Source organism: Hibiscus syriacus, unplaced genomic scaffold (assembly GCF_006381635.1).
Source record: "Hibiscus syriacus cultivar Baekdansim isolate YM2019G1 unplaced genomic scaffold, ASM638163v2 tig00112632_pilon, whole genome shotgun sequence".
Taxonomy (NCBI): domain Eukaryota; kingdom Viridiplantae; phylum Streptophyta; class Magnoliopsida; order Malvales; family Malvaceae; genus Hibiscus; species Hibiscus syriacus.
The window spans coordinates 586,627-614,410 of NW_024063371.1; the positions used below are offsets into that span (position 1 = coordinate 586,627).

At 34.3% G+C, this 27,784-nt stretch overlaps 5 protein-coding genes, 1 long non-coding RNA gene and 1 pseudogene across 8 annotated transcripts; 1 reads left to right on the plus strand and 6 right to left on the minus strand.

The window, feature by feature from the left end:
- The first annotated feature begins 1,542 nt into the window (after positions 1-1,542).
- On the plus strand, positions 1,543-20,863 carry LOC120182153 (chloroplast processing peptidase-like). Of its 2 annotated transcripts, XM_039187149.1 has the most exons (8): positions 1,543-2,133; positions 2,787-2,924; positions 3,447-3,533; positions 3,862-3,929; positions 4,023-4,192; positions 17,629-17,633; positions 17,842-17,850; positions 20,851-20,863. In XM_039187149.1, the coding sequence occupies exons 1-5, from the start codon at positions 1,603-1,605 to the stop codon at positions 4,156-4,158; spliced, it is 960 nt and encodes a 319-aa protein (XP_039043080.1). In that variant the 5' UTR covers positions 1,543-1,602; the 3' UTR covers positions 4,159-4,192; positions 17,629-17,633; positions 17,842-17,850; positions 20,851-20,863. The 2 variants fall into 2 exon arrangements, 1 of the variants encoding a protein (XP_039043080.1); XR_005521804.1 differs by lacking the exons at positions 17,629-17,633; positions 17,842-17,850; positions 20,851-20,863 and adding exons at positions 4,238-4,269; positions 4,317-4,368 and having other exon boundaries at positions 4,023-4,204.
- LOC120182158 lies at positions 4,493-5,976 on the minus strand. Its single transcript, XM_039187153.1, has 3 exons — positions 5,427-5,976; positions 5,032-5,217; positions 4,493-4,955 (listed from the first exon to the last, which is right to left on the minus strand). The coding sequence occupies exons 1-3, from the start codon at positions 5,868-5,870 to the stop codon at positions 4,677-4,679; spliced, it is 909 nt and encodes a 302-aa protein (XP_039043084.1). The 5' UTR covers positions 5,871-5,976; the 3' UTR covers positions 4,493-4,676.
- On the minus strand, positions 7,646-11,172 carry LOC120182156 (annotated as a pseudogene).
- Positions 13,119-14,872, minus strand: LOC120182155 (probable protein ABIL5). Of its 2 annotated transcripts, none has more exons than XM_039187152.1 (8): positions 14,635-14,872; positions 14,449-14,531; positions 14,216-14,363; positions 14,022-14,121; positions 13,865-13,904; positions 13,615-13,775; positions 13,441-13,499; positions 13,119-13,308 (listed from the first exon to the last, which is right to left on the minus strand). In XM_039187152.1, the coding sequence occupies exons 1-8, from the start codon at positions 14,713-14,715 to the stop codon at positions 13,204-13,206; spliced, it is 777 nt and encodes a 258-aa protein (XP_039043083.1). In that variant the 5' UTR covers positions 14,716-14,872; the 3' UTR covers positions 13,119-13,203. The 2 variants fall into 2 exon arrangements, with proteins under 2 accessions (XP_039043083.1, XP_039043082.1); XM_039187151.1 differs by having other exon boundaries at positions 13,120-13,308; positions 13,441-13,502.
- Positions 18,122-18,661, minus strand: LOC120182159 (rac-like GTP-binding protein ARAC7). Its single transcript, XM_039187154.1, has 2 exons — positions 18,430-18,661; positions 18,122-18,289 (listed from the first exon to the last, which is right to left on the minus strand). Exons 1-2 carry the CDS (start codon positions 18,526-18,528, stop codon positions 18,137-18,139), a joined length of 252 nt encoding a protein of 83 aa, XP_039043085.1. The 5' UTR covers positions 18,529-18,661; the 3' UTR covers positions 18,122-18,136.
- Positions 19,614-20,638, minus strand: LOC120182160. The gene is made up of 5 exons (XR_005521805.1): positions 20,581-20,638; positions 20,183-20,314; positions 19,986-20,107; positions 19,771-19,881; positions 19,614-19,694 (listed from the first exon to the last, which is right to left on the minus strand). It is a non-coding gene; the product is annotated as an uncharacterized LOC120182160 (long non-coding RNA).
- A 4,306-nt stretch (positions 20,864-25,169) lies between the features above and the next one.
- Positions 25,170-27,405, minus strand: LOC120182154 (transcription factor bHLH68-like). Its single transcript, XM_039187150.1, has 8 exons — positions 27,316-27,405; positions 26,994-27,279; positions 26,606-26,900; positions 26,376-26,450; positions 26,170-26,235; positions 25,991-26,056; positions 25,772-25,828; positions 25,170-25,488 (listed from the first exon to the last, which is right to left on the minus strand). The coding sequence occupies exons 2-8, from the start codon at positions 27,245-27,247 to the stop codon at positions 25,342-25,344; spliced, it is 960 nt and encodes a 319-aa protein (XP_039043081.1). The 5' UTR covers positions 27,248-27,279; positions 27,316-27,405; the 3' UTR covers positions 25,170-25,341.
- Between the last annotated feature and the right edge of the window lie 379 nt (positions 27,406-27,784).

A 27,784-nucleotide genomic window follows, 5' to 3' on the forward strand; every position in this document is an offset into this window, starting at 1 on the left:
TCAAGAGATAAAAAATTGGGGAGGCTTTATTTGTCTCAGAAAGAATATCTGAGGAAGGTACTAAAACGTTTTGGCATAAATGAGATGTCAAAACCAGTTAGTACACCTCTTGCTCCTCATTTCAAGCTCGGTGTATCCATGTCACCTAAGGATGATGCAGAACGAGAATACATGTCAAAGGTTCCGTATGCAAGTGCTGTTGGTAGCTTGATGTATGCAATGGTGTGTACGAGACCCGATATTTCACAGGCAATTGAGGTTGTGAGCATGTATATGCATGATCCTGGAAAGGAGCATTGGCAAGTTGTGAAATGGATTCTGCGGTATATTCTGAACACCGTAGATGTTGGTTTGGTCTTTCAGCAGGACAAACAAGATGGTCAGTGTGTAGTTGGGTATTGTGATTCAGACTATGCAGGTGATTTGGACAAGCGTCGATCAACTACTGGTTATGTGTTTACATTTGCAAAGGCACCAGTCAGTTGGAAGTCCACTTTACAGTCAACAGTGGCTTTGTCTACTACAGAGGCAGAGTATATGGCAGTTACAGAGGCTGTGAATGAGGCAATTTGGCTTCAAGGGTTGTTTGGTGAATTGGGAATGGAACAAAAGCACATCAAAGTGCACTGTGACAGTCAGAGTGCTATTCATTTAGCAAAGAACTAGGTTTACCATGCAAGGACAAAGTGATATCGAACAAGGACGAAGCACATCGATGTTCGATATCACTTTGTACGAGAGATTCTAGAAGAAAGTGGAGTCATAATCCAGAAGATTCGGACCACTGAGAATCCTGCTGATATGTTGACAAAAGTGGTAACTACAGTCAAGTTTAAACATTGTTTAGACTTGGTCAATATTGTTACAAATTAAAAGATTGTTTTTTTTAGAGATGTGTGTGGAATTTGCCAAGGTGGAGATTTGTTGGTTTTTGGCAAAAGTCCCATATTGGTTGTGTATAAGGAGGAGGGGAAATTCTTTTGTTATAAATAAAGTCCTCCTCCTTCTTAGTTAATCATCCCACAAATATAAACATTCTTCTATTTTAAAGGCTATTTGTATTATTTCTCTCTTTGTAATATTTCCTTTATTAGTGAAATATTTTGGTGTTCTCTTTTATGTCTATTTAATAGCTATTGTCGGGTATAGTTGTTAATTATTGTCCTATTAAAATTATTTGTCTTGGTAGTTCTGTCTAAGGAAAGTGGGTTTTAAGAGGGACCATTGTGACCCCTCCTCTTTCTTGGGAATCTACCTTGGAGTGATTTTTAGTACACTCGTTTTCACACTAGTCACCTAGATAATAGTTTTCAAGGTGAATCTGTTATTGGTGGAAATTAACCCGAATTACACAACAGAGAGGTCCCCGAAAAGAATTGTCCTTAATGATATAAGAATGAATCCAATTATATATATATATATATAGTCATCAATATCTAATTCACTAATTAATTAATTTAGAAGTGATATTAGATTAATTCTTTTCTTGTTCTCAGTGAACAAGATTGGTATATAATCAAAAGTCGAGATTTCTCACTCTCAGTATATTTCAATCAATCCCCAACAAAGCTATTCCCTTACCTTCTTTGAGTAGAGATAGTGATGTCTCTACACTCTTTGCCTTCATCGCTTTCCTTTCAAAACCCTAATCCCAATTCAATCCAACTTTCCAAACCCATCAGAAACTATAATTACACCCCGAGTCCCTACCTAAAATCCCTCAATCTCCGCCAAACTTCAAAACCCCGCCTTTTAATCCATGCCCATTCTTCATTTCCCTCTAAAAGTTTAAACTTTTTGGGGTTCAAGATAGAAACCGCGAAAACTTCAGGTCCAAGGAACCAATTTCAAAGACTCCAGCGTTATGGGGTTAAAGAATCTGAGGATACCGAAAAAGTGGTCGACTCTGGTGGCGATGGAGGTGGCGGCGGTGATGGAGACGATGGAGAGGTAGAGAAGAAAAGTGGGTCATTACCTGAATGGTTGAATGTTACTCCTGATGATGCAAAAACGGTTCTTGCTGCTGTCGTGATATCGCTTGCTTTCCGGTCATTCGTGGCTGAGCCGAGGTACATTCCTTCGTTGTCGATGTATCCTACGTTTGATGTTGGGGATCGAATTGTTGCCGAGAAGGTAGTTATTATTTGTTTGATAGTTGGTACAAAGTTTCTAGTGGAAAGACTGATTACATGCTATTGATTGTTTGATGTTTGTGTTTATCTTTATGTTTTTTTTAGGAATGGCGTTTTAATGTTTAAAGTTTCATGGTAAAAGCTTCATCTTAGTTGAATAGTTTGAAACATTAGTGTTAAGATTTACATGCATTTTTAACTTTCAGTGAAGGTTAAGAAATGACAGGTTCTAACTAAACATTCTTGATGCCTGGTATTGCTTAGGAAGAAGAATTTTTGCTTTGTGAGCTTCAGTGATTTATGAAACAGATTTTCTTGTAGTATTTGTTTTTAGATTGTCGTTACTGGAACATTCCCTTAAGCTTTTCCTTTAATGGTTTTTCCTGGTAATGCTGATATTTGAAAATGAAAACTGAAATGATCTCTTGAGCCTAAAGAACTAAATAGAAAAACTATGATATCTTAGTCACTTAGTCGTCGCTAGCCTTATAAACTATGGCCGGAAGGATATGCTTGCAATCTTGCATAGGATTTACCTAGAACCATAAAGAAGGGGGATCAAATCTTATTTTGTTTTAGAAATGCATCAATAAGTGAACAAGTTGTTTAATTCTTACATATATCTTGACAGTTTTAAAAATTTGAAATTTTCAGGTTTCGTACTACTTTAGGAAGCCTTGTGCTAATGACATTGTCATCTTCAAAAGCCCGCCAGTTCTTCAGGAAGTAGGATACACCGATGACGATGTCTTCATTAAACGAATAGTAGCTAAGGAAGGTGATACTGTGGAGGTGAGGTTACCCTGACAATTTCTAAGCATTTGTATTTCCCCTTCTGATAAGCTGGCTGTTTCTGTTTCTCATCATATTGAGAAAATTATTACTGCATATTAATGTTGCATGCTGTGATGTTGAATCAGTAGAACCCAGGAAAATGTTAGAATAAATAGATATTTTTGCAAAATACCTGTCATTTCTGTTGGCCTCCTACATACTATGCACAGGGATATCTTTTTTTTTTCTTAGTTACAAGTAAGGTGCCACACTTCCTTTGTTTCTCTAACACTTCATTTTTATTGAAGTACCTGTGTCTGATGCATATTCGGACCTAGGTATGGAAATTTGATCCTTGAAGAACCCTCTGGAAAACTTGAATATACTTGTGTTTGACACACACACCCCCGTGTCCAAGTAAAGTAGGCCATTGTTTTTACAATTACCTAGATGTTATTATTCTTTCTTTTGTTTTGATGTATTATCATTTATACTTTGGGGTTTCATTAGAATGAATTCTTAAAATTTGTTCCGATGCAGGTTCATAATGGAAAGCTTATTGTTAATGGGGTTGTACGAAATGAAGAGTTCATCGACGAAGCACCTTCCTATGAAATGACACCAATTGTACGTGTCCATATCTAAAATTTAAAATCTTTTAATTTCTATTTTTAATTCCATTGGCCAAAGCCTAGATGAGTAGGGTAGCCTACTAGCCTTTGAGCAGAAAATGAATCTCAAGTTATGTACTACAATAATTTGTCCCTCATTTAAGATAAGATTTGCTTGCATGAGACAATTGTGCTTTACATAAACTTTTCCAGTGAAGTAGAGGTTAAACCAAGGTCTTGAGTTAAAGCCAAAATAATTCACAAGGTGTGCAAACTTGTAGTTTCCTTCATCATAAAGCTGTGCCAATCTGTTTCTGATTGTATACTTGCTATTCATGTTGCAGCAAGTACCCGAAAATTCCGTCTTTGTGATGGGTGACAATCGTAATAATAGCTATGATTCCCACGTTTGGTAAGATATGATGCTCAACCAGGTTGATCCTTCAAATCAGCAGGTTTCCCTCCTATTCCTTTTTGTTGATTCCTCGTATTTTGTTTCGTTCAGGGGTCCCCTCCCAGCCAAGAATATCATAGGAAGATCAGTATTTCGTTATTGGCCCCCAAAAAGGATAGGTGGCACCGTACTTGAGCGTGGCTGTGCCATTGACAAGCAGGAGGAGAGTGTCAAAGCACCTGAATAGATGTATTCAGCCTTACTGATCTTATAATTTTTACGTTATTTGACTCATTTCCTTTGATTGCTCATTATGAGTTCTTAAAATTTCAACATTGCTATCATTTTTCAGTAGAAAAGCTATTCTTGTAAGATAGGTCGTTTTCCCCCGTCATGTATGTAGATTGACCCTATTAATGATTACTGCAACTAATGTTCTATGGTTCCATTTCAAGTTGAATTACATTCAAAATACTTGAAATAATTGACTGATCATCTGTCAGTTCTCCTTGTTTCTCGTTTTGTTTAGAAATTTTGAATTTGTACGGAGAACTACTCTTGTAGTGCAGAACAACAACAGATACATGAACCAAAAACTTGTCTTATTAATGATCGCAAGATATAATCTACATCAAGATGATAGACCACTTCCTATTTCTCCAAACTGATTATACTGTTTTCTAAACGATTATTACTTCCACACTTTCTGATCGATCGAAAGTTTGAAAATAACTTAAAAAACACCCGAACCCCACCATTTTCATCTCAGTCGTATTGGCATGAACTGCTTTTCATCTTGAGAGGCTTGCTACTGTGAGAGTCGATAACCAAAGAACAAGAGATATGTTTCCGATGCCTCGACTTCACCAACTTCCCCACCACATTCCCTCTGGCCCGAACTTCAAAAACCAACTTCATTGGAACTCCACTTGCATCATTTGAGACTGCTAAGCTTGCCCCTGCCCCATACAAAGGAACCTTGTCCCCATGGAGAGTCAGGGCCACAGTTCGATGACTCTTTCTTGGCTGATAGTACTTCTTCATCTGCAAATACAAATATAAGATCATAATGCCAAAACGTTTTTGTTATTGTCGAGAAAAACGTCTAAGAAAATGTTACCTGACCAGTGGCAACCGTGATTTCTGAGTACATTAGGTTGACAAGATTGGAACTAACATGAATACCAAAGAAAGTTGCAGGATTGTATAGTGTCATCCTTACTGAACAGTTGATTGAAAGCATCTTGCTTGGAACTCCTGTCATGTCGGCTCCCTCTCCAAAATAGAAATTATGGACTGTCAAGCTCTGCAAAACAAGACACTCTCTCATAAGACAAATCTATGTGTGTTGCAGAAATTAAGAAATAACACAACCATCCCAAACCCCTATTTTTTTAATATTACTTCTTTCGAGTTATCTTATGTCTAAAGGAATCAAAGGGTAATTAAATAATACTCTCACCTATATAACGACAAGAACGTTGTATCATATTTTAATAAAGCTAAAAAGCAAACCTTAACAACAATTTGAGGTTTGTAAGGGCGGCTGGCACCCCAGATGATCAAACAAAACAAACTGAAAACCGCGATGAACCCAGACACGGCCATCAAAATCTGGCACCTCCTCGTGAACCCTTTATCTTTCCCATAAAAGTAGTCCCCCTCCTCTTCTTCAATGACGTTACACTCAGTCCAGCCCTTTTCGTTTCTCTTCCTTCCTTTCTTGAGGGTCCCCGAGAAACGACTGGCAGACGAGTCCCTGGAGTGACGGCTGTAAGAAGGGTGAGAAGGAGACTCCATGGGGCTGCTGTAAGCGGGCGTTGCCTGCATGGACGATGACTTTTCGCCATCGTGGGAGTCCCTCGAAGGGCTTTGGACGTAATAAAGTTGGCGTTTGGGGTATCTCGGAGACGACGGATCAACTGAGCTTGTTAAGTCGGAATCGGATTTAGTGTGCATCCTGATCTTTTCAATTGAGAGACGCTGAGCTTGTGGAGGACCCAGGCAGGCAAGAGAGTGAAGAAATGTACCAACTATTACCAAGGTTAGGTTCGGAGCTGAGGTTTGGGACCCTTTAAGCTAAGAGGTTCGGGGACGAGTGTCGGCAGTGATTCCGTTAATCTGGTTGTTGGGTTGGACTAAGTTAGCGTCATGTTTGACGGAGCAGGCATCTGGATTCAGCTGTCACGACATTATTTTTGCCTTGACGTCTTATGTATTTCATAAATGAGAGCTTCATATTATGTTCAAAAACTTAGATTTTTGTTTTAAAATGTAATATAAATGTTTATGTAAACTACCTATTTCATCATTCATTTGTTGTTGTTCTTTAATTTTTGTTACCCAATTATTTTTAATATATATATATACATCTGACGTTGTATTTTTTATATTTTGGTCATCCTTAACAAAATGATGATTTGACATGGTATAATATCAATTTTAATCACCAAAACTTGCTATACCAAATTGATCCTAATTCAAAATAATTTAATAAACTTTTAATGTTTAAAAATTATATCAATTTGATCCAACCTAAAACTCTAAAAATGCTCTCCTAAATCCTATTCCCCAACGTCATCATCCAGAATGTTATATTATATTAAATTATAAACTTAAAAGATAAAAAAGAAATTAAACCAAACCAAATTTAAGTCTAGAATAAATTCAAACTCAATTTCCATTTTAAACATGTTTAAGTTTTATTCTCTAAACTCATTTTTCAAACCTAATAGTTTTATGGATAAAATATACAAACGGTCCCCCGATTATAGGGTCTTATTTTATTGATCTCCAATTATTAAAATTTATAAAATAGTCACTTGACTATTCATATGCTTCAAACTCATATATATATACAACTCAAACTATTTTGGAATCAGATTTAATCATATCCTTTTTAATAGGTTAACGTACAACTTAGACGACTACCAATTTTTTTAATAGAAAATGAAAAGTTTGGTAGATGTGAATAGTCAAGTGACCATTTTATAATTTTTAATAGTCGAGAAATTCAACAAAACAACATCCTATAATCAAAACATCATTTTGTAACTTTTAATAATCAATGGACTTAACAAAACAATATCTTATAATCAATGGACTTAACAAAACAATATCTTATAATCAATAGGCCATTTGCGTACTTTATCCTACCTTTATCTAAAACCTCTCAAATTTTTAATAAAAAAAATCAAACATGAATGAATAACCCAATCCTTAATATATCTAACTATAACTAATATTTAGATAAAATATCTTCCACGTTTAAAATACCTATAATTCCTAGATAATTTGTAAACTTTATACCGAGACTTCAAGATAAAAAAAATTAAAATATAAAATTCTTTAATAAATCAAAACAAAATTTGTCATTTCAAAAGTAAGAAAAAAATACGAATATGGGTTGGTTTAAGTGGTAAGACACTTAATATCGCTCAAGTGAGGTTTCGAACTCAAGTCATTGTGTATGCAGAAAATCCTTGTTAGAAGATTCACCCACCAAATTCAGGTGTGCAACGCATGTCGGTCCGGATTAATCAAGATGAAGCCTTAAAATCGGAATGGCAACAACCAAGAAAAAAAACACACACAAAATTTAAAGACCAAGATAAAGTACCTACTCCGGAGGCACCTTCGCCGTAATTTTAACCCAACAATATTTGAAAGCAAACGGGTGACATTTACTTTTGTAAACCAGCAACCATATATAACATAAGCCACAAGTATCAAACACAAACCAAAGGAATTTATAATTTTTTTAACCACAGAGCTCGAATGAGAATCAATTGAGTTAGGCATTAAGTTTATAAAAAATTTGCAATCTCATTCTGAATCCCGCATTACTGAGACATGGATTGCGTGGGGCACTCTGATGATTTCAATCTCAAACCCATAAATAAAAACTCTACAACTGCCACATGAAACCTCAGCTTATGTCAGACCTACTTCTCTCCAGCGGCAATCGCGAATCTAACGTTGATAGGGTCTGAGGCATTGACATTCCCCCGGACACAACGATTTCTGCAATAGAAGGAGTGAGGTATTTATAGCTTAATTTGGAGAAGGGAAAAGTTCGTCCCTTTTTCATACTACTACTCCAATATCAAAACCATTGCTTTAGAAATCAATAACGCAGCCTCACACTAAGTGGCAATTTCAAACCAATTCCACCAAACAATGGGAGGCCTATAACACAACAGACTACTCGGTAATAGCAAGGGAAACGTCCGTAAAATAATAGACGAACAAAAGAAGAGAAACCCTCACCGATTCCTACACGAACTGATAGATTCGGTCTGATAATATGCTTCGTATTGATGAGGAATATATCACCATTGTAAAGATGATTCGTGGGGACATAGAAGCAGCATAGCTCTTCCTCACCAGAGAAGTTCTGCAGGCAGCATGCCAATCAATCCATGTGAAGCATGATGAATATGAAACAGGAAAATAAGTAAAAAGAGGAAAGTAGTGACAAAATAATAGCTTCGGAGCAAAAAACTTCATTTGCTCACCTGCAGAATAACAGATGAAGTGATGAACCCAAATGCATATTCACCAAGACGTGGATGCCTTATGATGGCTACTTCCTTGAAGGCCTGTGTATTCTGATCTGAATTGCAATAAAGATGTAAAACATAAAAGTGATGTAGCATATAGATCGTCTCTACCTAAACCAACTTTAATAATATGACTAACTAAACTATTTTATTTCATGAGGAAGAAAACCAGCAGAACACACAACTGGTGAAATAGCAGAACTAATCTGCTTGGAGGCATTGTAGATATGGCGAACAAATGGCATCTGCTTGATAAACCACTCACCAAGGCCCAGGACAGATGCTCCCAACCATGAGGACATGAATATTCCAATCAAGAAGATGAATGTGATAGAAGTTACAAATCCGAGACCTATCCAGAAGTAAAAGGAGGAGAAAACATGAGACCTTAAAAAAATGACTACCAATATTTAGATATAGAACACAAAGGTAGATCATTTGCAAAGGCCACCTTGTGAAAAGACAATTCAGCTTTCTTCCAGTAAATACCATATTTGGTAAGATCTCACATTTAAAATCGTAAATCAACAATCTAATAAGCATTTCTCCTATGCTAAAATGTCCTGCATATATATTTATTTCCAATTCAGCCTGATTTACATAAATTTATATGAAACATGCTAATAAGTATTATGCAGGCAGTAGCCGTATGGAAAACTTCTAAAAAGAATGATAGATGTCAAAAAAAAGGGATTCCTCCAGTCTTTTAAAATACCATCCAAGCTCTTACAGTTGTCACTCTTATCACAGTTATTTCCACAATCTCTCAGAATAATAATAATAATAATTTGTAGGGCACAGTTGTCCTCATTATTCAGAAGCCTTAAGAAAGGGGAAAAGAGAGAATTAACAAATCATGAATCAAGTTCATAGGTCTAGATGGGAAAGGCAAAAGAAACATTTTTAGCTGCTAAGTGAAATGCTCACCAAATACATCAATGCCAAGTTGATCATAAACTGGAGAGAAAAAACCATCAACAAAGTGAACAAACCACCATGTTATGTAGAAAGTGATTGCAATAGGAAACAGAATAGCACTGCAAAACATCTATGAATTAGCTGCTGCTATAACAGAATCATGAATGACAATATAGATTTGATAAGACGATGCCACAAGAATATATTCGGTATTAGAAACAAATCTTTGAAGTTTCTGAGTTCATCAAATAGTTGATTAGCACCAATCCACGATGGCAAGAAGCCAATAACTATTTTTTTTTTGTAAGATGAAAGATAAGTAGCAGAGAATTTCAAGACAACCAACCAAATTTACGAGAAAAAGAAGAAACAAAGAAAAATTAAATGGTATTGGGCTGGATACAAAATTAAATCTGCCACACCAATTTCACTTCTCAAATGAAGATTCCAACATAACTCTTCCAAGGGGGCATTGTGAACAAAGAAACTTATTATATTAAATAATGGCAAGGAAAGACTATCAATTTGCATCCCAATCGTTCCAGTGAAACGCTTGTTTTTCACCAAACACTTTGTGTATAAAATAAACCGACAATTTGGAAACTATTTCAAGGCATTTAGTCATTTACATTTATCTCTTATTCCAAGATTTAGGCTCACTGCATTAGTGAAAGCATTTTCACTCAAGATCAAGGACATAAGAGAAGTTAAATAGAAGAATAGAATATGCAAATCATTAAATATCATACAAATGATAATTGCACAAATATCTCATGAGTAAATAAACCTTAAGAAACAAGAAAAAGACTGTTGCTTACCATCCGCTCATGAACTTCTTTGAAGCCCAGCTCTGGAAAACTTTGTAAAAGGTCTGGATAAAACAAAGCTTGTCAGGCACATTTAGAAAATAACACCCGTGCATCACTACAAGAGTACATGGACAAGAATAAGCACACAATTCCTATACATTCCAGCATGCTGAAAACATCTGTTTTTGAAATATCTCATTAAGAACTATAATAATTTTCTTAGTCATCTAAAATAGCGGTAACAAGTCTATAAAGAGTGGAAGGCTGACATCAAATTCAATTTTACAATTCAATACCCTAAAATTTATCCAAGGGAATTTCTAGCAGAGATTGAATACGAATATATAAATAATCATAGAGTCTCTACTATAAGACAGAACCCAATCAACAATCAATCTTTAAATATATCTTCCAAACGGTCTTATCTTCTGGTACCAAATTTTTAAAAGAAAGAGAAATTTAAAATGAAAAACAGTTTCCTCATTCTCAACAGCTACTGTAAATTATTCTGCAATCTCCTTTCACACAACAACAACAACAAAATCAATGTGCTACCTGTTCCGAAGTAAATCATTTCTCAATTAAATATCAATTTGAAACATCCAATTTCTCTCATTAACGACCAATTTATTTAAACAAAAACAGCCATAGACCAAGTCAGATCGAATTCCATCGCAAATGTAACGCTATTTAACAACCAAAAAGATATTTTTCAAAAATATGGGATGAGAGAGACCTCGCGGCCGGTGTGATGCGTTGGAACGGAAGGAGAAGGTTTGGGGGGAATCGTCGTCGAGGGACCGGGATCAGAAGCTCTCGATCTCTACTTGCCATCGCGATCGTCAATTTGTCATCTCCCATTGTTGGAAAATTCTCTTTCGGTAGTCTCCTCAGGAATAACAAAAGAACCTCTGATTCGGTTCGAGCCTTGCTCGACTCACTGTTTACCAGCCGAGAAGAAGAAAGGCAACATAATAACGAGAATAACTGAACAAGAGACAACAAGATTGTTTAATTGTTTTATTGGGTACCAACGATTTGCCTTCAGAGGCAACATCCGTAATTAATATATATATATATATATAACTATTTAACTAATTAAATTCTATTATTTATACATAAATTCTTAATCATTTAATACTATGATCTTTAATTAAATTATGACTCAATATAATATAAAAATACACAGTTAAGATAAAGGTAAATTTAAATTTAAAACGTTGATGTATATTAATGGGTTGGTTTAAGTGGTAAAAAATGATTTTGGATTTGAATTATTGTGTATGTATAAAATTTTTATTATAAGACTCACTCACTAATATTAGGTGTGATATCAGGGACGGAACCATAACTTAATATTAACAGAAGCTGAATCTTTTTGACGACTTTAAATTTTATACATAATTTTATTTTTATTATTTATTTATTTTAAAAAATATATAAATGATAACATTAAATATACACATTTGCTCTATCATTTTTATGAAATAACAAGTAGAAAATTAGAAATAAAATAAAAGTAAATAATAAAAAATACAATTTTAAAAAGTGTTAAAACTATAACTATTAGATAATCATAATGAAACATGTGACTCTTTCGAATCTTAAAATGCGTCCACGAGTGATATTGTGCTAAATATACTAAAATTAGATATAAAATATAAAATTAAATAACAATTTAAGAAATATACTATTGCTTAATTATTTGCCAATAAATTAATATTCAATTGAATTTTGACCACTTTAGTAAATATGTGACGATGTAGAATAGGCTTACTATAGTTGTGGAATGTCGCAATATTTTATGTTTGGAATAACAAGACTTTACACCCTATTATATTATGTTTTGTGTTTTGAGATAGAGAAAATCTCTATAGAGAAAATTATTACTTTTATTTTGTTTTGGTACTCAAACTTTACTTTTTTTCAAAATCATACATAACATTTAATTTAGGTTTTATTTTGATACTTCGTTGTTAAAAACTTAACAGTGATGTTGATGTATTATCATATGATAATATCACGTCATCATCGAAAAAGAATGTCATATCAAGAATTTTGTTTATTTTTTAAATGAAGAGTACCAATTTGAAACCTAAACTAAATGTTAGAATTGATTTTGAAAAAAAATAAATTTAAATATCAAAATAGAATAAAAATAATAGTTTAAATAATAAACTTGAAATTTACTCGATTTTTAACAATTTTTATACAATATAAAAACTTAAATTATAAATTAGAACATGGGTCGGGCCCCCTTGAGCCCCATTGGCACTCAACTCCTATGCGATATTATATTCGTTTGGGATTCTAAGATTATATTTTATGATATCTAAATCACTCACTTAAAATATTATTACAAACAAGTCAATAAATTTAACCAAACGAACCCATTATATCCAAACAATAACTAGATAATTGTATTTTTTTTATATAAATCAGTAATAAGTCATCGTTAATTTGTTATTATATAAAAAGTAACAAAAAACAATATAACATTTCTTAGATAATAACAAATAATTTAAGGAAATAATAAATACTAAAGTGATAGGAATTTTAACTATGAATAGTAAAATTTATTAAATTATTTTAAATTAAAATTAAATTAGTAAATTATACAAGTTTTAAGAACTAAAAGTGTTATTATATTAAGTCATGTCACCATTTCTTGAGATATTTAGAAAAAAGTGACATATTTGTAATAATATTTTAATTATACGATATAACATGTTTATTGTTTTTTAAAAAAACAGTGATTAATTGATCACCAATATTTATTTATATATTAGGATTCGAACAACCATTTTAACATTTCGAAACAAGTAATTCTAAACAAAATATTACTAAACAGAAACATATTAATATATTACAAGAAATCTTTAATAACGGCCCTCTGCATCTGTAAATTATTCAACAGAATCCCGAACCTTAAACTAGCCCATACGAGTTATTTAACACGCCAAATGATGAGCTAAAACTAAAATCAGTTGCAGATTTTGCCTTTTACCAAGCAGCTGATCTTCTTGTTCGTCGAATAAAAGCTAAGAAATCACCACTCGGCAATGCTTTCCTATACAAGCCTTTGCGTCCATGTTTTTTATTTCCTTGCTGCAAAACATACCATCGACCAGACCAAACCTAAATTAAACTAATCTGATGCAAATGGAGGTGTGGGAATTGTTCATTGAAGATGTGTTATCTGACCATATTCATTATCATGTAGTTTGAAGTTAAAATCACCTGGAAATGGAATGTGGGATTTGAACTCTTTGATAGAATCGAGAGGCCATCACGAACAGCTACTGGGAAATGAAACCAGTCATGAGAAAGCAGATAAACAATCTATCAGGGACTTGAAGGAAACTAAATGAGATACTACTTTTTGATTGATGATTAATTTGTTTTGTTTCTTACCCAATGTTGAACCAGAGTCACTCTCGTCAAAATTAGATTTGAGAGATGGGCTCTTTGACAGTGAAGGCTTGTCTGTACAAGTGAAGAAGAAAAGTGGAACTCCATCAGTCTTAAGTTCATGCTTGTTTATGAGCTCTGCAGGACTAGGAGCAGTGTAGTTCCTGAAAATGGTTAAAACCCATAAACCTAATGTCTATAAATATACGTTTCATTGAGGTAATATGAAAGGTTGAGTGAATGTTGACGTTACCTTGGGTTTTCATTTGATTTCTCCACAGTTGCTATTGCTGCTATCAGTATTTTGAAAAACAGAAACAAGAAATGATTAACATAAAGAATTAGAATTGTAATGCATAGAGGAAGCAAGCTAGCTAATTGTAAACATGAGGTGATATTCGGGTGACTACGTGCAGATAAATATCGCCGGTGATGTCTTGGCAAAGCTGGGTTCCATTTGACTCTGGTTAGAGCAAGCTTGTGAGCAAATTGCTCGCACGAGAGAAGTCTCTGGTAGAACATCGAACAAGTGATTTATAAATGAAAAGCAAGTGTCAACATTCCATAAATCAAAATTGTAATATAGAAAGATGAAGTATCGAACTTGTTGGAGGCAATAGATGCGGAGCTCAGCCTCAGAAAATGAATCAGTCTCGGAAATGGAGTGATTTAGATTAGCAGAGACGTTTCCCAGATGATCAACAAATGTAACGACTGCCTTGCATATGTACTCTCTTGTGTTTTCCACCACACTGAAAAGTACCAATCATTATTTAACAAGCATGAAAGAGCTTGGCTTGATGTTCCGGGAATGCTTAGAAATAAAGAAAAACTTACCTTCTCTTCTCCTTGGAGTTCAAAAACGTTGTTTCACAGTAATCCGCGGCGTAATGAAGCTGAGACCGCAAATCTCTCAGTTCCTGTAAGCAGTTAAAAATACAAAAAACAAGAGAACGTTAACATGGTAGTTTTGTTCAATGAAAACTACCCCCGAAGCTCTCGGTTCCTGAAAATGAAGTAAACCTGGAGAGACTTGTCAAAACGAAAGCCTTGGCCCGAATCTTCTTCTTCCTTCAGAGGAGAAAGTATTTCTGAAATATGCATTTTTCTTGTCTTTCAAAACTAGAGGTAACCGATGATGATGGTCACGCACTCACTGGTTTGTAGGATAGGACAGCTGAGTTAAATTTAAAAACCAGTGAAGATAAGGAGGAAAGGAACCATTTTTTCTGGTTTTAAATTTGAAAGAGAGAAAGGGTTTGGCTGATTTTTACAAGAAACAAGGAGCTGCCTGAAGAAACAATATAAAGTAGAGATTCTCTTTCGCATATCAATCCCATGAGCACGAATGGGAAGAAGAGAAAGATGACAAAAAACATTGCAGTCCCGTGATTTTATGTTTCTTACCTTTTTATTATTATTATTATTTTCTTTCAAAAACCTTTTTTTCTGGAAAAAGAGCATTACCTACCGCCAAAATTTGCTCCTGCTCCTGCTCCCACTGCCGCACACGCCATCTGCCAATTACCACGACATGCATATATAATTTTACATGCCTTGTGGAATTCATTTGTTGGCTGATCCTTTTCTTTATGCTTGATCATCTCAAGACGTGCTGCTTTTCTTTTTGAGTGAAATAAACAGTAAATCAATGTTAAAATAATGCAAAATAAATCGACCGAATCAAGACACATTAGTCTTCACCGACCTCACTAACATTAGGGAATGAAGACGACACAAATTGATATAAAAATGCAAACTATTCCCAGCAAAAGCAAAATGTTACTACATATTATAATGCAGCAACAGAACCTATGGTCTACCTGCCAGCATATATCCACCCGAGTTTAGTGATTAATTGATATAAGTGGCAGATTCAACAAAAAAACAATTAGAACAGACACACGTACACTAACAACACAATTTTTTTATATGAATGAGAGGAATGAAATTTCATTAAAAATATTTACCCGCCATAAAAAAATTTAGATTTTAGGGTGGATGTTTACCCACCATAAGCTCAACATAGATCCGCCAGTGAGCAACCAACGCCAAGGAGCACATTAGTCTTAGCAGCTGCCATGAACATTATTGAGTCTTTTTCATCACCATAAATGCCAAAGTTCCCGGAGACGTAGGCCCTCCGTTTGGCATACCAGCATCATCCGTATAACAATCTTCGGGGCCAGATTTATCAGCTTGGTTTCTTTCAGAAATAAAATCCTTCTGGCTTTCCACCCGTCTTAATACGGTATCAATTGACGTAGGATCTCTAACTTTAAATGCTGAAATTACATGTTAATTTGAACAGAACACTAATTTTAACGTCCACGGTCTCTTAAAACACTAATGTTCTTATTTCACATTATTTTTGTAAAAAAAAAAAAATCCTACAAATATACCTTACCGACTGACGGCCCGCTATCGCCACCTGTCAACTCAACGACCGTCAAAATTAAATTCCTCATAGAGGAATGTCCAAACTACCCCCATCCTCATCTTCTTCCGGAATTCTATCACCATTCAATCAAAGACAGGTGTCGACACCAAATCAAACCCCCCGCATTTTCTATTGTGAGTTCCTAGATCACGTTGATCTTTAACACTTCAATTTGTATTTCAACGTCAAATTATTTGATAGACTTAATTTATTACATTATGATCTTAATGAATTATAGTAATAAATTTTAAAATAATTTTTAAATAATCACTCCATTTTTACACAAGAAAAATATAAATATTCACTTTTAAAAAATTATATAAATAAATATTATTGATTGAGATTATAGATGGTATAGTAAATTGAGATCATCTAATAATTTATCCTATTTAAACAACAAAAGAATCAAATAATGAATTTCAGATTTTAGTTAATTTTAGGGTGAAGTACATAAATAGTCTCAAACTATATGATATTATTTTATTAAGTAACTTGACTATTTAAAGTTATAAAATAGTTTTTCAATTATAGAATATTGTTTTGTTGAGTTCCTCGACTATTAAAAGTTACAAAATAATCACCCAAATATTCATTATATTCCAAACTCTTCATTTTTCGTTAAAAATTTGATAATGAATGTGATAGGATAGTCTTTTGAGATTTTAGGAATAAATTATATCATATTACAATTAACAAGTTAATGTTCAGCTCAGAATATCATTCACTTTTTAACAAAAAACGACGAGTTTGAAACCTAATAAATAATTAAATGATTATTTTGTAACTTTTAATAGTCAAGAGAAATAATACATTTGGTAGTGAAAACATTTGTCAACTGGTGTCGGATTCAAAACAGCTGAATGACAGTATTTATCCATGCTTTCTTTGTTTTTTGTGGTCGGAGTGCTACAAAATTGACAACCTGGGGATGCCTATCAAGAGTATAATAGAGTATAGAGTGATCTAAATTCATGGAAAACTTTTACAGGATTAATCCTATATAAGGTCGCATTCAAAGAGGGTGTCGGAGAACATATTGCAGGGCACGTTCCTAGAGAATTAGCTTGATTTCACCCTCTAAATCCGATCATCGTCATTTCCAAAATCTATAAAACCGTCACGTTCAATGGGAATGCCTCTTTTGGATGATGGAAATATATATTAAGCTTCCAAAAGTGTTATAAGAGAAGAAATGAGCTACTTACACCATTGAACAGCCGGGCCTGCGGTGCCTTTTCTTCCTTGCCACCTCCTTCCTCCTTGGGGGTTGAAGAACAACCTTGATTGCAGTATCGAAAACGGCCTTGACATTCTGAAACAGTCAACAAAGTTGCACTTGTTAAAACATATACCTAACAATATTCAAAAACGGAAAGATCGAAGATGGAAAAGGCAATGGTGCAAGCCTCAAGTATAATGACAAGGAATTCACCTGCTGAGTCTTGGAACTGCATTTTCCTCAGTTGCTCTCCCTATGTAGGATGATCCACATCAGCTACTTAGGTTCACGCCAAACAGGCAAATAGTATCGGCAAATGAATTTCGAACGAGCTGCACTTAAGAAATGGATACCTGAGCAGATGTTATAATATTAGACCCCATTTGGTCATCAAGAAATGGATATCTGATTTACATATAAAGAAACAAAATTCAATGTTATTCATGAAAGCCATCTAATTCAAACGAACTTAACTGCAACATCATGTGTTCAAAGTTTCAAAATAGCTGCCTACCCAACTTTGTTCCAACCAGAACAATGGGAACATTGGGCGCAAATCTACGCAATTCAGGCATTCACTGTGAACAGAGGAAACGGAAAGCTTAGGCCATTGGATAAAACAAACTAAAACGGACCCTTCTTGAGAACATAACCTAAATTTACCGTTGCAAAAAGGACTTTTTCTTGTCTAAAAGTAGAAACCATTGACACTGAAGAAAGTACCTTCTTGAGAACATTTTCATAGCTGGCTCTGCTAATTAACGAGAAAGCCAAGACAAATATGTCTGCACCTCGGTAACTCAATTGTCTTAGCCTGCTATAATCCTCTTGACCTTTTAAAACCAAATGAGAAGGCAAAAAACGAATCAGAGATGGAGAATCAATGAAAACCCATCATAAAAAATCCCAGCAAGCAGCCAAAGAAGAAATACTGTGGTATCCCATAAACCCAAATTAACAATGCTCCCATCCACAGCCACATTGGCACTGAAATCGTCAAACACGGTCGGTATATAATCCTGAAAAAGAAAAGAAAGAGAACAACTTTAAACCCTTTTCTGAGTTTCAAAAACCCTAGTACTCAAAAAACACATAACCCAAATACAAACAAGTGAGAATGGAAGCGAAGCAAGTGTTTTAAGCAAATGGGGGAACTTACAGATGGGAACCTGTTGCTGGTGTAACAAATGAGCATACGGGTTTTGCCAAAAGCTCCATCTTCAACCGTAACACATTTAATGAACTTTGAAGCACTCATGGTGTTCTTAAAAGCTTCCCCAAATTGAACAAAGACTTGCAGTGGTTCTAATGCCACTGCAACAGCGGCAATATATAGAAAGTTGAGGCAAAGCAAGCAAACCGCTTCAGAGTTCAGAGTCAAAGTTAAACAGCGGCAGGAGGGGAAAATGTCTTTTATAGAGACTCGAGGGTTGCAAATTCAAGAAAAAAAATATATTAAAAATACAAATTTTAACTTCCAACTTTAACTTCACTCCTATTTTGGTCATTAAATTCAGAAAAATGTGGAGACATAAAGGTTTTAACTTCCTCCTATTTGCTGGAAATGTGGAGACCTAAAATATCAATACTTTATTTGCCATTTCCAGAATTTGTTCCAATGCCAAGGATCCACATAAATTTACACCATTCATATATATACGAATTTATGTACGTATACGTACAATGCTAATTGTGACCAAAATTTACAATTCAACTTGGTACAATTAAGCCTGCAAAAAAATATTTTCAGCGGAATTATCCCGCTTCCAAATTACTCTACAATCATGGTGTTATCCATACTGTTTACAGCTCTCTTTTCCTCTTTGTTTTAGCTTTTTAACTCCATCCCCATGCCTGCAGAGCAAATAAGCTTTGGCGGTTAATGAAAAGGATTCTACTTCAATGGATGTTTGAAATTTGAAGCATTGATATGTTGTTGTTTTTTCACCTGAATTCGGCCGTCAGATGTTCCGGTGACTAAAACTTCTTCGTTGGGATCAAGAGTCATACTTTACCATTAGTTTCTGTTTGCAGAATATCGATTCTGGTTTGTTTTTTCAGGTCCCAAACTTCCACAATTCCTCCTTTGCATCCCAAGTATATCAGCTCTGAGCTTATTGTCATACACCTCACTTCTGAAGTAGTCGGCAACGATCCCACCATGTTATAATTTTTAGTGCTCCAGATCTTTGCAGCAAAAAAACACAAGTTAGAAGAAGGAAAAGCCTTTGCTTGTCATCAAAATGAAGAAAACGCTAAAGAGAAAAAGAAAAGAAACCTTCACAGCTTCTCCATCTAAGGCAGTGCTGGCTGAATATATCAGTCCATCGTTAACCTGAAGTGCATGGATCGGATGTGCTTCGCCCAGCAATTTTCTGAACCACTTTGAATGCTGCTGAGTGTTCCTGATGCCAAATCAAGTTCCTGATAATAAGACTTGGTTTCATTAGGATTTCAATATTAATGACTGAACAAAGGGTATCTAGAGAAAACGTAATACCTGTATACTGCTATCATGACATCCACAATATAATCTTCCATGGTCGAGAGCCAAGCACTTGATGTACTTATTTTGATTCAATACTTTTGATTGTCCATTCCATGCATGAACCTGAAAGGGGTAGGTGAAAAGGCTTAAATTCATTTTCCCTCCAGATGCAGAAAGCTGGGAGAATAGGGTGACTACTGAAAATGAAGCATGAAATGATTGGATACCTTGACACCGGCTCTTGGGGAATGAAGCAAGAAATACTATTGGCAACAACTAAATTATGAACCTGACCCTTCATATCATGCACTTGTACACAATGTATTAGTTCATTGCCAATTGAACAGACCTGTTCATTGCACACAAAATCTGTCAGTTTAGCCCTTCAGTGAATGAAATCTAGAAGAAGCATAAAAGCAGATACCCTTGTAGTTTTATCAAGTGAACCACTATATAATCTCTCCCCAGATTGTAGAATATACAAGCTTGTAATAGCCTTGGTATGTTCTTGAATTTCTTGGAAAAGATGAAGACTGCTGCCTGTACCAGCCCAGACCTTCAAAATTTCGAACATAACCGTCAAAACTCAAGGTTCATTACCTTCTATTACAAGTACAGTTTCAGAAAGAATGAAGTTTGCAGTAAAAAAAATTGTAATTTCCCCATAAATAAAACACCATTTGAAGAATGGCGCAAATGAAATATTTCCCTCATATGAATTGGCTGTGACTAAAACATGTTCGTCTGATTCATTAGTGTATAATTGAATATCACTTATACGTAATTGACTACTTCTGTACAATATCAGAGCCAGAAGGTTACCTTTATAGTTCCATCAGTATGGCCTGAAAAGAATTTTATCTTTGAAACTAACAATTGACAATACTTCTCCATTTTCGGCAGAGTCTAATTGAGCGAGTTCTTTATGACTCCACAAGTCCAACAGCAAAGCAGAAATAGACAAGTTCAATTTGATACTTTCACTTCTTTTCTTTCTTATGGAATTATTGATTCGGAAGTTTAACACGCTTACAGCACTGCAATCATGTTCTTTAAAGAGAAGTTTCATAATTTCAAATGCCAGTTGGGAAGATTTTCTTAGCTTTCTTAAACCTTTCAAAATGTGCTTAATGTAGGAAGTCAGATCACGCAGTCCTTCTGAAATTCACGTAGTCTTGCATAGTTAGCTAGCTTCAAAGCACTATAAATGCAGTTTTCAAGAACCTATGAACCAATCTTTTTTACTGCAAAAATTACAACCTACCAGGGTCATGAATGAATCTTTTGAAAGCCAACAGGGAAAGGGTTCTGTCTTCAATGTTCTTTGAAGACTTGAATGTTGATATAAAGTGCTCGAGTAGGCAGACTCGGGCGGCTCCTCTTATTCCGGTGTCTGGAATAACATCAAGCATGTACACTAGCCATGTTGCTGCCACGTATTTAAAACAAGAAAGGCCCAACTCAGATGTTGTCTCTTTGATAATTGATTCTGATATGGTTTTCCCTTAACAGACCGCTGCTAAACGTGTTCACAAGAAGTTAAATTGTCACATGTCGATCCTTCCTCCCAACTGTATATTTAAACAACGTTCAAATCAATGAACTCTTTTTTTTTTATTTAAAAATTATGAGCGAGGCCGATTGCCAAGCTCTTTGCCCAGAAAAACAAGAATGTATCCCGAATGGACTTTTAGCGCTTTGTTCGAAGTTCACTATTTGAATCGACTTATTACTAGCACTTTGACACGAGGAAATTAGCTAAGCATGATATTGATTATCATACATAACATGGTTTTGTAAAATAAAAACAATTGAAAACGAATAACGTAAAAGAAAATGAAAACTTAGATTAAAATGAAATACTCAAGTAACAAAAAAAAGAATAAGATGATTTGTTTAAGCCTTACCCAAAAGGGTATTTATAGGCTTCCTAAATCTAGAGATAATAAAATAAAATCAAAGATAATTTCGGTGATAATTCAAATGTTTGAAACAAAAAACCAACAAATTCAATTCCTAACAACTCCATCAGAATCGTGTTGACTGGATGTGCTTCCAGAATCTTCCAGCGCCTTTCAGTGTCTTCCAGAACTACCATGTCAGCTCTCCGTCGTGCCTATGTCTCCAGCTATGATCATAAAATAAAAAAAATTACACATCATGTCCTTTTGCTGCCAATTTCAATATTGGGTTTTCTGTACAGGAAATAAACCAAATGCAACCAATTAAGAAGTGAAAAACTCATAAAATAAAGAAATTGACAAGCAAAAATGTCAATTATAAGAACACATCAATATTAAATATACAAACATTTTATGTTAAATAATTAAAGATTATTTTTAAATATATATTATACATATATCAAATTAATAAAAAAAATTGATACTTTAGATGCATCCATCATCCAAATATGATAAATTATTAATAAATCCTATTTTGATATCCATAAAATGTGGTGTAGAAAAGGTCATAATCATTAAATAATCATTTTTTTCTGCAAGTTGGAAGATGCAGCCATTTCCAATCACTCTACCCAACAAAAACGTTTGTATTTTAGCATTCGTTCCTCCTAATTTTGCGTTTCTTATATAATATTTAAATTATTAGTATAGAAATTTGAAGATAATAAAAATATTTATTTTCTACGATTTAAATTGTCAAATTATAATTTTAAATTTAATTTAAAAATATTATTTAAATTAATATTTGATAAATTATCAATAAAAAATATTTTCTGAAAATTATGACAATTGTATGTTTATAGTTTTTTTTTCTAACTAACTATATATTAAATAATGATATTATATTACTGACACTGATTGATTGAAATGGTAAATAATTTAATATCGTTTAATTAATATCTTGAGTTCGAGATTTTATGTATGTAAAAAATCATTATTAAAAAATTCACCTACTAAAATCAGGTGTGTGGACACTAATCGGCGAAATTTGAAGGTTCGAGTATGAGTTGATGGGAGGGTAAAAGCTTGCATCGTAGGGCGGAGAAAATTTTGAGGCGGAGCTCAGATTGGGAGAGGATTTTGGAGGTGAAGGCGGTGATATGATGGAGGATTCGTGTCGACGTAGCGACGGTGGTTCCCATGGCGTCAATACTGATTAACTACAGGGATTAAGTTTGAGTAAAAGGGTCAGAGAGAGGTTTTTGATGCATGGTTTTCCATACATAAATCTTTGTGATGGAGACACTGGGACGGCCCATCTAAACTGACCGATCAGTCCTCTGACACTGAAACTTGAGCGCTTGAAAAGATTTAACATTTCGACTGCAAATGTTAAAAACGTAGTTAAAAACGTAATTGAAAACTAAAGAAAAAGAAAGGACAAAGCGGCAGAGCCCCTATTAGCCGCCCATGCCGGCCTCACTGAAACGCGCTTCTAACGTACTTGGACTGCTTCCACTCAGCATCGCCGACCTCAGGTTTAGATTGGGCCACCTCTTTGCTTATTCCAACAACGAAAGCGAAAATGAAATCATTTAAAATAAGATAATCGTTATAATGGTTTAAAGTATAAGTAGATCAATAAGATAATTAACTAAACACTAATTAAAAATTCGATCATCAAATTAAAATAAAAATAAGAAAAATGTGTTATAAAAGCATATCAAACATGCTAAGGAAGAAAAGCACATAAAAGTTAAATTAAATTAAATTAAATTAAACAACTAAAAGAATAAAGGGTAAAGTATACAAATGGTCTCTGACTATAGGGTATTGCTTTATTAATACAATTGACTATTAAAAGTTATAAAATGATCTTCCGACTATAGAGTGTTGCTTTGATGAATCCCACAACTATTAAAAGTTATAAACGGTCACCCGACTTTTCGTTATGTTTCAAGCTCGTCATTTTATGTTAAAAATTGATGATATTCTGATCTGAGCGTTAACATGCTGACAGTGATATGAAAATAATATAATCCTAGAATCTCATACGACTATCATATCACGGTCATCAAGTTAACGTCCAACTTAAACAATTGCCAATTTTTAACAGAAAATGATGAGTTTGAAATAGTCGGGTGATCATTTTGTAACTTTTAATATCGAGAGACTTAATAAAACAACATTCTATAGTCAGAAAACAATTTTATAATTTTTAATAGTCGAATGACTTAAGAAAACAATATCATATACTCGGGAACTATTTGGGTACTTTACCCCAAGAATAAACCACAAGAGTTATAGTAGAATATGGATGGGGATATCACCCTTCTAGATAATAAAAAGAACATGTAATTATATTTAAATATTGTTTAGAAAATTAAAATATTCTGCTAACAATATATCAGTATTAATATATATACTAAATTTACAACTTAAGCGGGATAAATATATTATTGATTCGAGTAATTTTTTTGAATCAATTTGGGTAAGTGTACAAGGCAATATATGTTAAAAAATAACTCTTAACTTTTTGAATTGAATGTTTACATCAATAATATCTATGATGTTCGAATCCAAATTTTTAAAAATATTAACAATTCATTTACTATGAAACCACTTCAAGCAATGTTGAATAATAAACTTTATACAATTGTACCCTCTAAAAAAACGCATGTCACTTAAGATACATTTATTTTTTATACATGTATGCACCAATATTTGTCTATTTACTTGGGTCTAGGGAAAAGATTAAAAGAAATAAAAACATGTTTATTGGGGATAAAACAAATATTGGGTGCAGTTGGTGGACATTGGCAAACTGCAAATTACCATGTTATACCAACAAATAACATCTATTATGTTGACATGAAACCATGCACGCGCCGCATGAGACATAATCATTGACGCGTGGCACGTGCCCTATTTTAAAAATTAGTGTAAAAACAGGCAAACATTTTGATGATGTAGTTTCTTTCTTGTTTTGAGTCGCCAACCTTGGTCGGTATAAATAGTTGATTTAGTAATTTAAACTTATACATTTAAATTTGAATTTTATCACTGTAACTTTTGAGAGGTAATCTTTAAATTATTATGTAGATTCTAATTAAGTTTTAAGAATGTCCTATTCCTAGACTGATAGAATCACCCCTAACCTAAAAAATTTATGTAACAAAAAAATTCTTATGTCAAAAACTGGACACCTGATCACCTAAATTTTTGTGATCACAATAATATTTGTCTATATATTTATATTCTTCTTGAATCGATATTCCAAATAAATCTACTAAAATTTAATTGATAAATAATTTAAATACAATTTATTTAAATAAAAATTAATATCATAATAGTATTTTTTTAATTTGATAATTTATGAGATCTTTAAATAAAATAATTAAAAATCAAACAAATTCATATTAACAGATATACATATAAGTAGAAGTTAACACTTTAGCAGCTAAGCTTAAATCTTAATTAGTAGTAGTAAATTAGATAGAGAGATTGTTATTAAAAATAACCATGCTAGGGCTTAGTACACAACGTGATCGACGAAATAGTCCAAAGAAGGAACATGGTGTATAGCATCATGAGCAATCAGCCTTACAAGCTTTTTTTTTTTTTTTGAATTAGCAGAGTGACTGCTCATGATGTTATATAAATGAAAAATAAGCCTGATTATCTATCGGAAGAATCCGGCGCCCAGAGCCGGTGGAGGAGCCCAGTAATCAGCTCCATTGTCGCCACTCCACACTTCAAGTGTGCATGAAACCGGAACCAAGCACAGCCCTCTACTCCTCAGATCCTTATTTGCTTCTTCCTTACAATCCTTCAAATCCCAATAAATAAATAAAGAGTAAAGCTAGCTATAAAGCTGAACGTTAATGTTCTTTAAACAATGCATGTCTTTATGGGTATAAAGCTTTTCTTTTCAAAATCCAAGTTTTCCCTACTAGTTTCCCTCCAAGTTCCTTTGAGGTAATGGATCCAATAAAGCTTAATTATTACCTGACAAGTGTCTTCCCCTTTAACCTAAACAAAACATTTTATGGTTATCCTTTATCATTAAATACCACCTTGTTCCTCATATGCAGAGGGATTTGTTTACTTACATACAGTTGGTGCTTCATGTTTGCTGATCCATTGCCCAAGTAGGGTAAGCTGAGAGCCTATATTCATGGAGAATGAATATATTTATTGATCAGTAAAGTTGTTGAAAAACTAGAGAAGTTAATTTAATTGAGACTTTGAAACAGTGTGCTATCACTGTCACTGCTGGTTCATGGTTGTTTGCAAAAAACTGAAAAAGAAAAAGGAAAGAGAAACATCACCTCAATTTGACTCTGAAGGAATCTAATGTAACCAATGGCTTCTGACAATACAGAGGCTGTGTCAGTCTGCAAAAGAGGAAAAAAAACTACACCATTTAAGCTTCTTTATGGGCTTTCTGCACAACAAAATATTATGCTTTCTTTCCATTAATTTCATTGATTAAAGCTTGTTCTAATACCTTCCCAAATGGAGAAACAAGCTGGTGAAGTGATGTTATTCTGTCTCCTAATTTTTCCTTCCTCACCTGTTATACACGTGAATCACACAAAACAGAAGAGTAGCTCGATACTCAGTAGAGATAAATCTTAGCAGAGATGAAGGCTCTGAAAGGGTGATTTTAGGTAAAGTTTTTGCTGCCTTTTTTATAAATTTATTTTACAGTACCTTTAAGGTAGACTGGGTTGCAGAAGGTTGAACCCTAGCCTTCTTCAATGGCCCCCCAGTTGCAGTGCTGTTACACTGCAAAAAAATGAGGAAGATGAGAATTCTGATTTTACAGCAATCTGCAACTAACCTTGTTGAAAAACACAAATCATATTAACCACGAGTTTGTACTCTGTACTATATCAAAGTGTAAAAAATAGATCAACTTGTGGATTTGTCCCCTCTCTCACCTCAGAAGACCGATTTGGAGCAGGATGCCTTGGAAGATCAGCTTTGTTGCCTGAAAAATCCAACATGTTACTGCTGAAACTTGTGACACCACTGGACTTAGGGGATGAAGCAGCCGACGATATCTGACGAAACCAAGCCCGTTTTGTGGCCTGATTATGATGAAAATCTTCATTTGCATGTCCATACACATAGCTGCTTGCAGAGTTTTCTTGCTTCACATCCACAACGGAATTAGCATCCGAGACCTGGTGTAACGCTTGCAAACCCTTCTCTTCATCTCCCACCAATCCACCCCTATAAATAGCGCTTGTAAGCAACATAAATTAACACTATATAAATCCTATGGCCCTATTCAGGAAAAAAAAAGTGTGTGAGAGAGAGAATTACAAGAGAAGCTGACTCCATGGCTCGGGAAGCTCGTGGTTATCATACCAAGTAGGAACATGAATCGAAGAGGAGGAGGAGGAGGAGGAGGAGGGCGTGTGAGGGAAGAAAGTAGTGGGAGGATACAAAAAGGGAGAAGAAGCGGCCGCTTGTTGGTGATGGTGAGTTGGTGGGTGCATGGTGTTATTATTCCACCAGTTAGGGTTTCCCACCATCATCTGCTGAACTGGTGAGCTCTGCAACAATCCTCGGTTCATGGCCCTTATGAATCAATCTCGAACGAAGATGACGATGTCTGTGATCACTTAAAACAACTTTCTTTTTCTTTCTTTCCTTGTTTGCCTTTCACTTTCCCTTCTTTGTGAAACTACTACCTATGCTCTCTCTCCAAACAAGTGTGCTTGCAGAAACTTTGAGAGGTCTTTCTACTAATAATTTTTTAAAGACTTGAGGGGAATTTGAATCAATGGAGGTCTTTGGGAGAAAACTTTGTTGTTTTCCTTCTTTAATTTCTTTATTGAATTGTCTTTTCCTTTCTTCCTTTTATTTTATGTTTTCCTTTACTTTCTCTGCTTTTTCCTCGCTTTTGCTTTATTTCCAAGTGGGTCAGAAGAAGAAAGCAGAAGCCATAAGCCATTCTCAATTCCTAATTTACTACTAACTTATACCTGTAAAATAAATGTATTAATCTGAAATAAGTATATGTTTAAAGATAAATATTCACACCCTTGATATTTATGATACTCGAACCGGAGTCCTAAAAATATAACAATAATTCTTTTATCACATAGATC

Excerpts from the sequence above, each read along its gene's own strand:
- LOC120182153 (XM_039187149.1), top strand. The coding sequence starts at position 1,603 with ATGTCTCTACACTCTTTGCCTTCATCGCTTTCCTTTCAAAACCCTAAT. Across the intron at positions 2,925-3,446 it reads AGGAAGGTGATACTGTGGAG|GTTCATAATGGAAAGCTTAT; the intron begins GTGAGGTTACCC and ends GTTCCGATGCAG. Across the intron at positions 3,534-3,861 it reads CCTATGAAATGACACCAATT|CAAGTACCCGAAAATTCCGT; the intron begins GTACGTGTCCAT and ends TTCATGTTGCAG.
- LOC120182158 (XM_039187153.1), bottom strand. The coding sequence starts at position 5,870 with ATGCACACTAAATCCGATTCCGACTTAACAAGCTCAGTTGATCCGTCG. Across the intron at positions 5,218-5,426 it reads AACCTCAAATTGTTGTTAAG|AGCTTGACAGTCCATAATTT; the intron begins GTTTGCTTTTTA and ends CTTGTTTTGCAG. Across the intron at positions 4,956-5,031 it reads TCACGGTTGCCACTGGTCAG|ATGAAGAAGTACTATCAGCC; the intron begins GTAACATTTTCT and ends TTGTATTTGCAG.
- LOC120182155 (XM_039187151.1), bottom strand. The coding sequence starts at position 14,715 with ATGCATATTTCAGAAATACTTTCTCCTCTGAAGGAAGAAGAAGATTCG. Across the intron at positions 14,532-14,634 it reads GTTTTGACAAGTCTCTCCAG|GAACTGAGAGATTTGCGGTC; the intron begins GTTTACTTCATT and ends AACTGCTTACAG. Across the intron at positions 13,905-14,021 it reads CCGGCGATATTTATCTGCAC|CAGCAATAGCAACTGTGGAG; the intron begins GTAGTCACCCGA and ends AAATACTGATAG.
- LOC120182159 (XM_039187154.1), bottom strand. The coding sequence starts at position 18,528 with ATGAGTGCTTCAAAGTTCATTAAATGTGTTACGGTTGAAGATGGAGCT. Across the intron at positions 18,290-18,429 it reads CCAGCAACAGGTTCCCATCT|GATTATATACCGACCGTGTT; the intron begins GTAAGTTCCCCC and ends TTTCTTTTTCAG.
- LOC120182154 (XM_039187150.1), bottom strand. The coding sequence starts at position 27,247 with ATGAACCGAGGATTGTTGCAGAGCTCACCAGTTCAGCAGATGATGGTG. Across the intron at positions 25,829-25,990 it reads TCCTTCAGAGTCAAATTGAG|GCTCTCAGCTTACCCTACTT; the intron begins GTGATGTTTCTC and ends CCATGAATATAG. Across the intron at positions 25,489-25,771 it reads ACATGAAGCACCAACTGTAT|GATTGTAAGGAAGAAGCAAA; the intron begins GTAAGTAAACAA and ends TGGGATTTGAAG.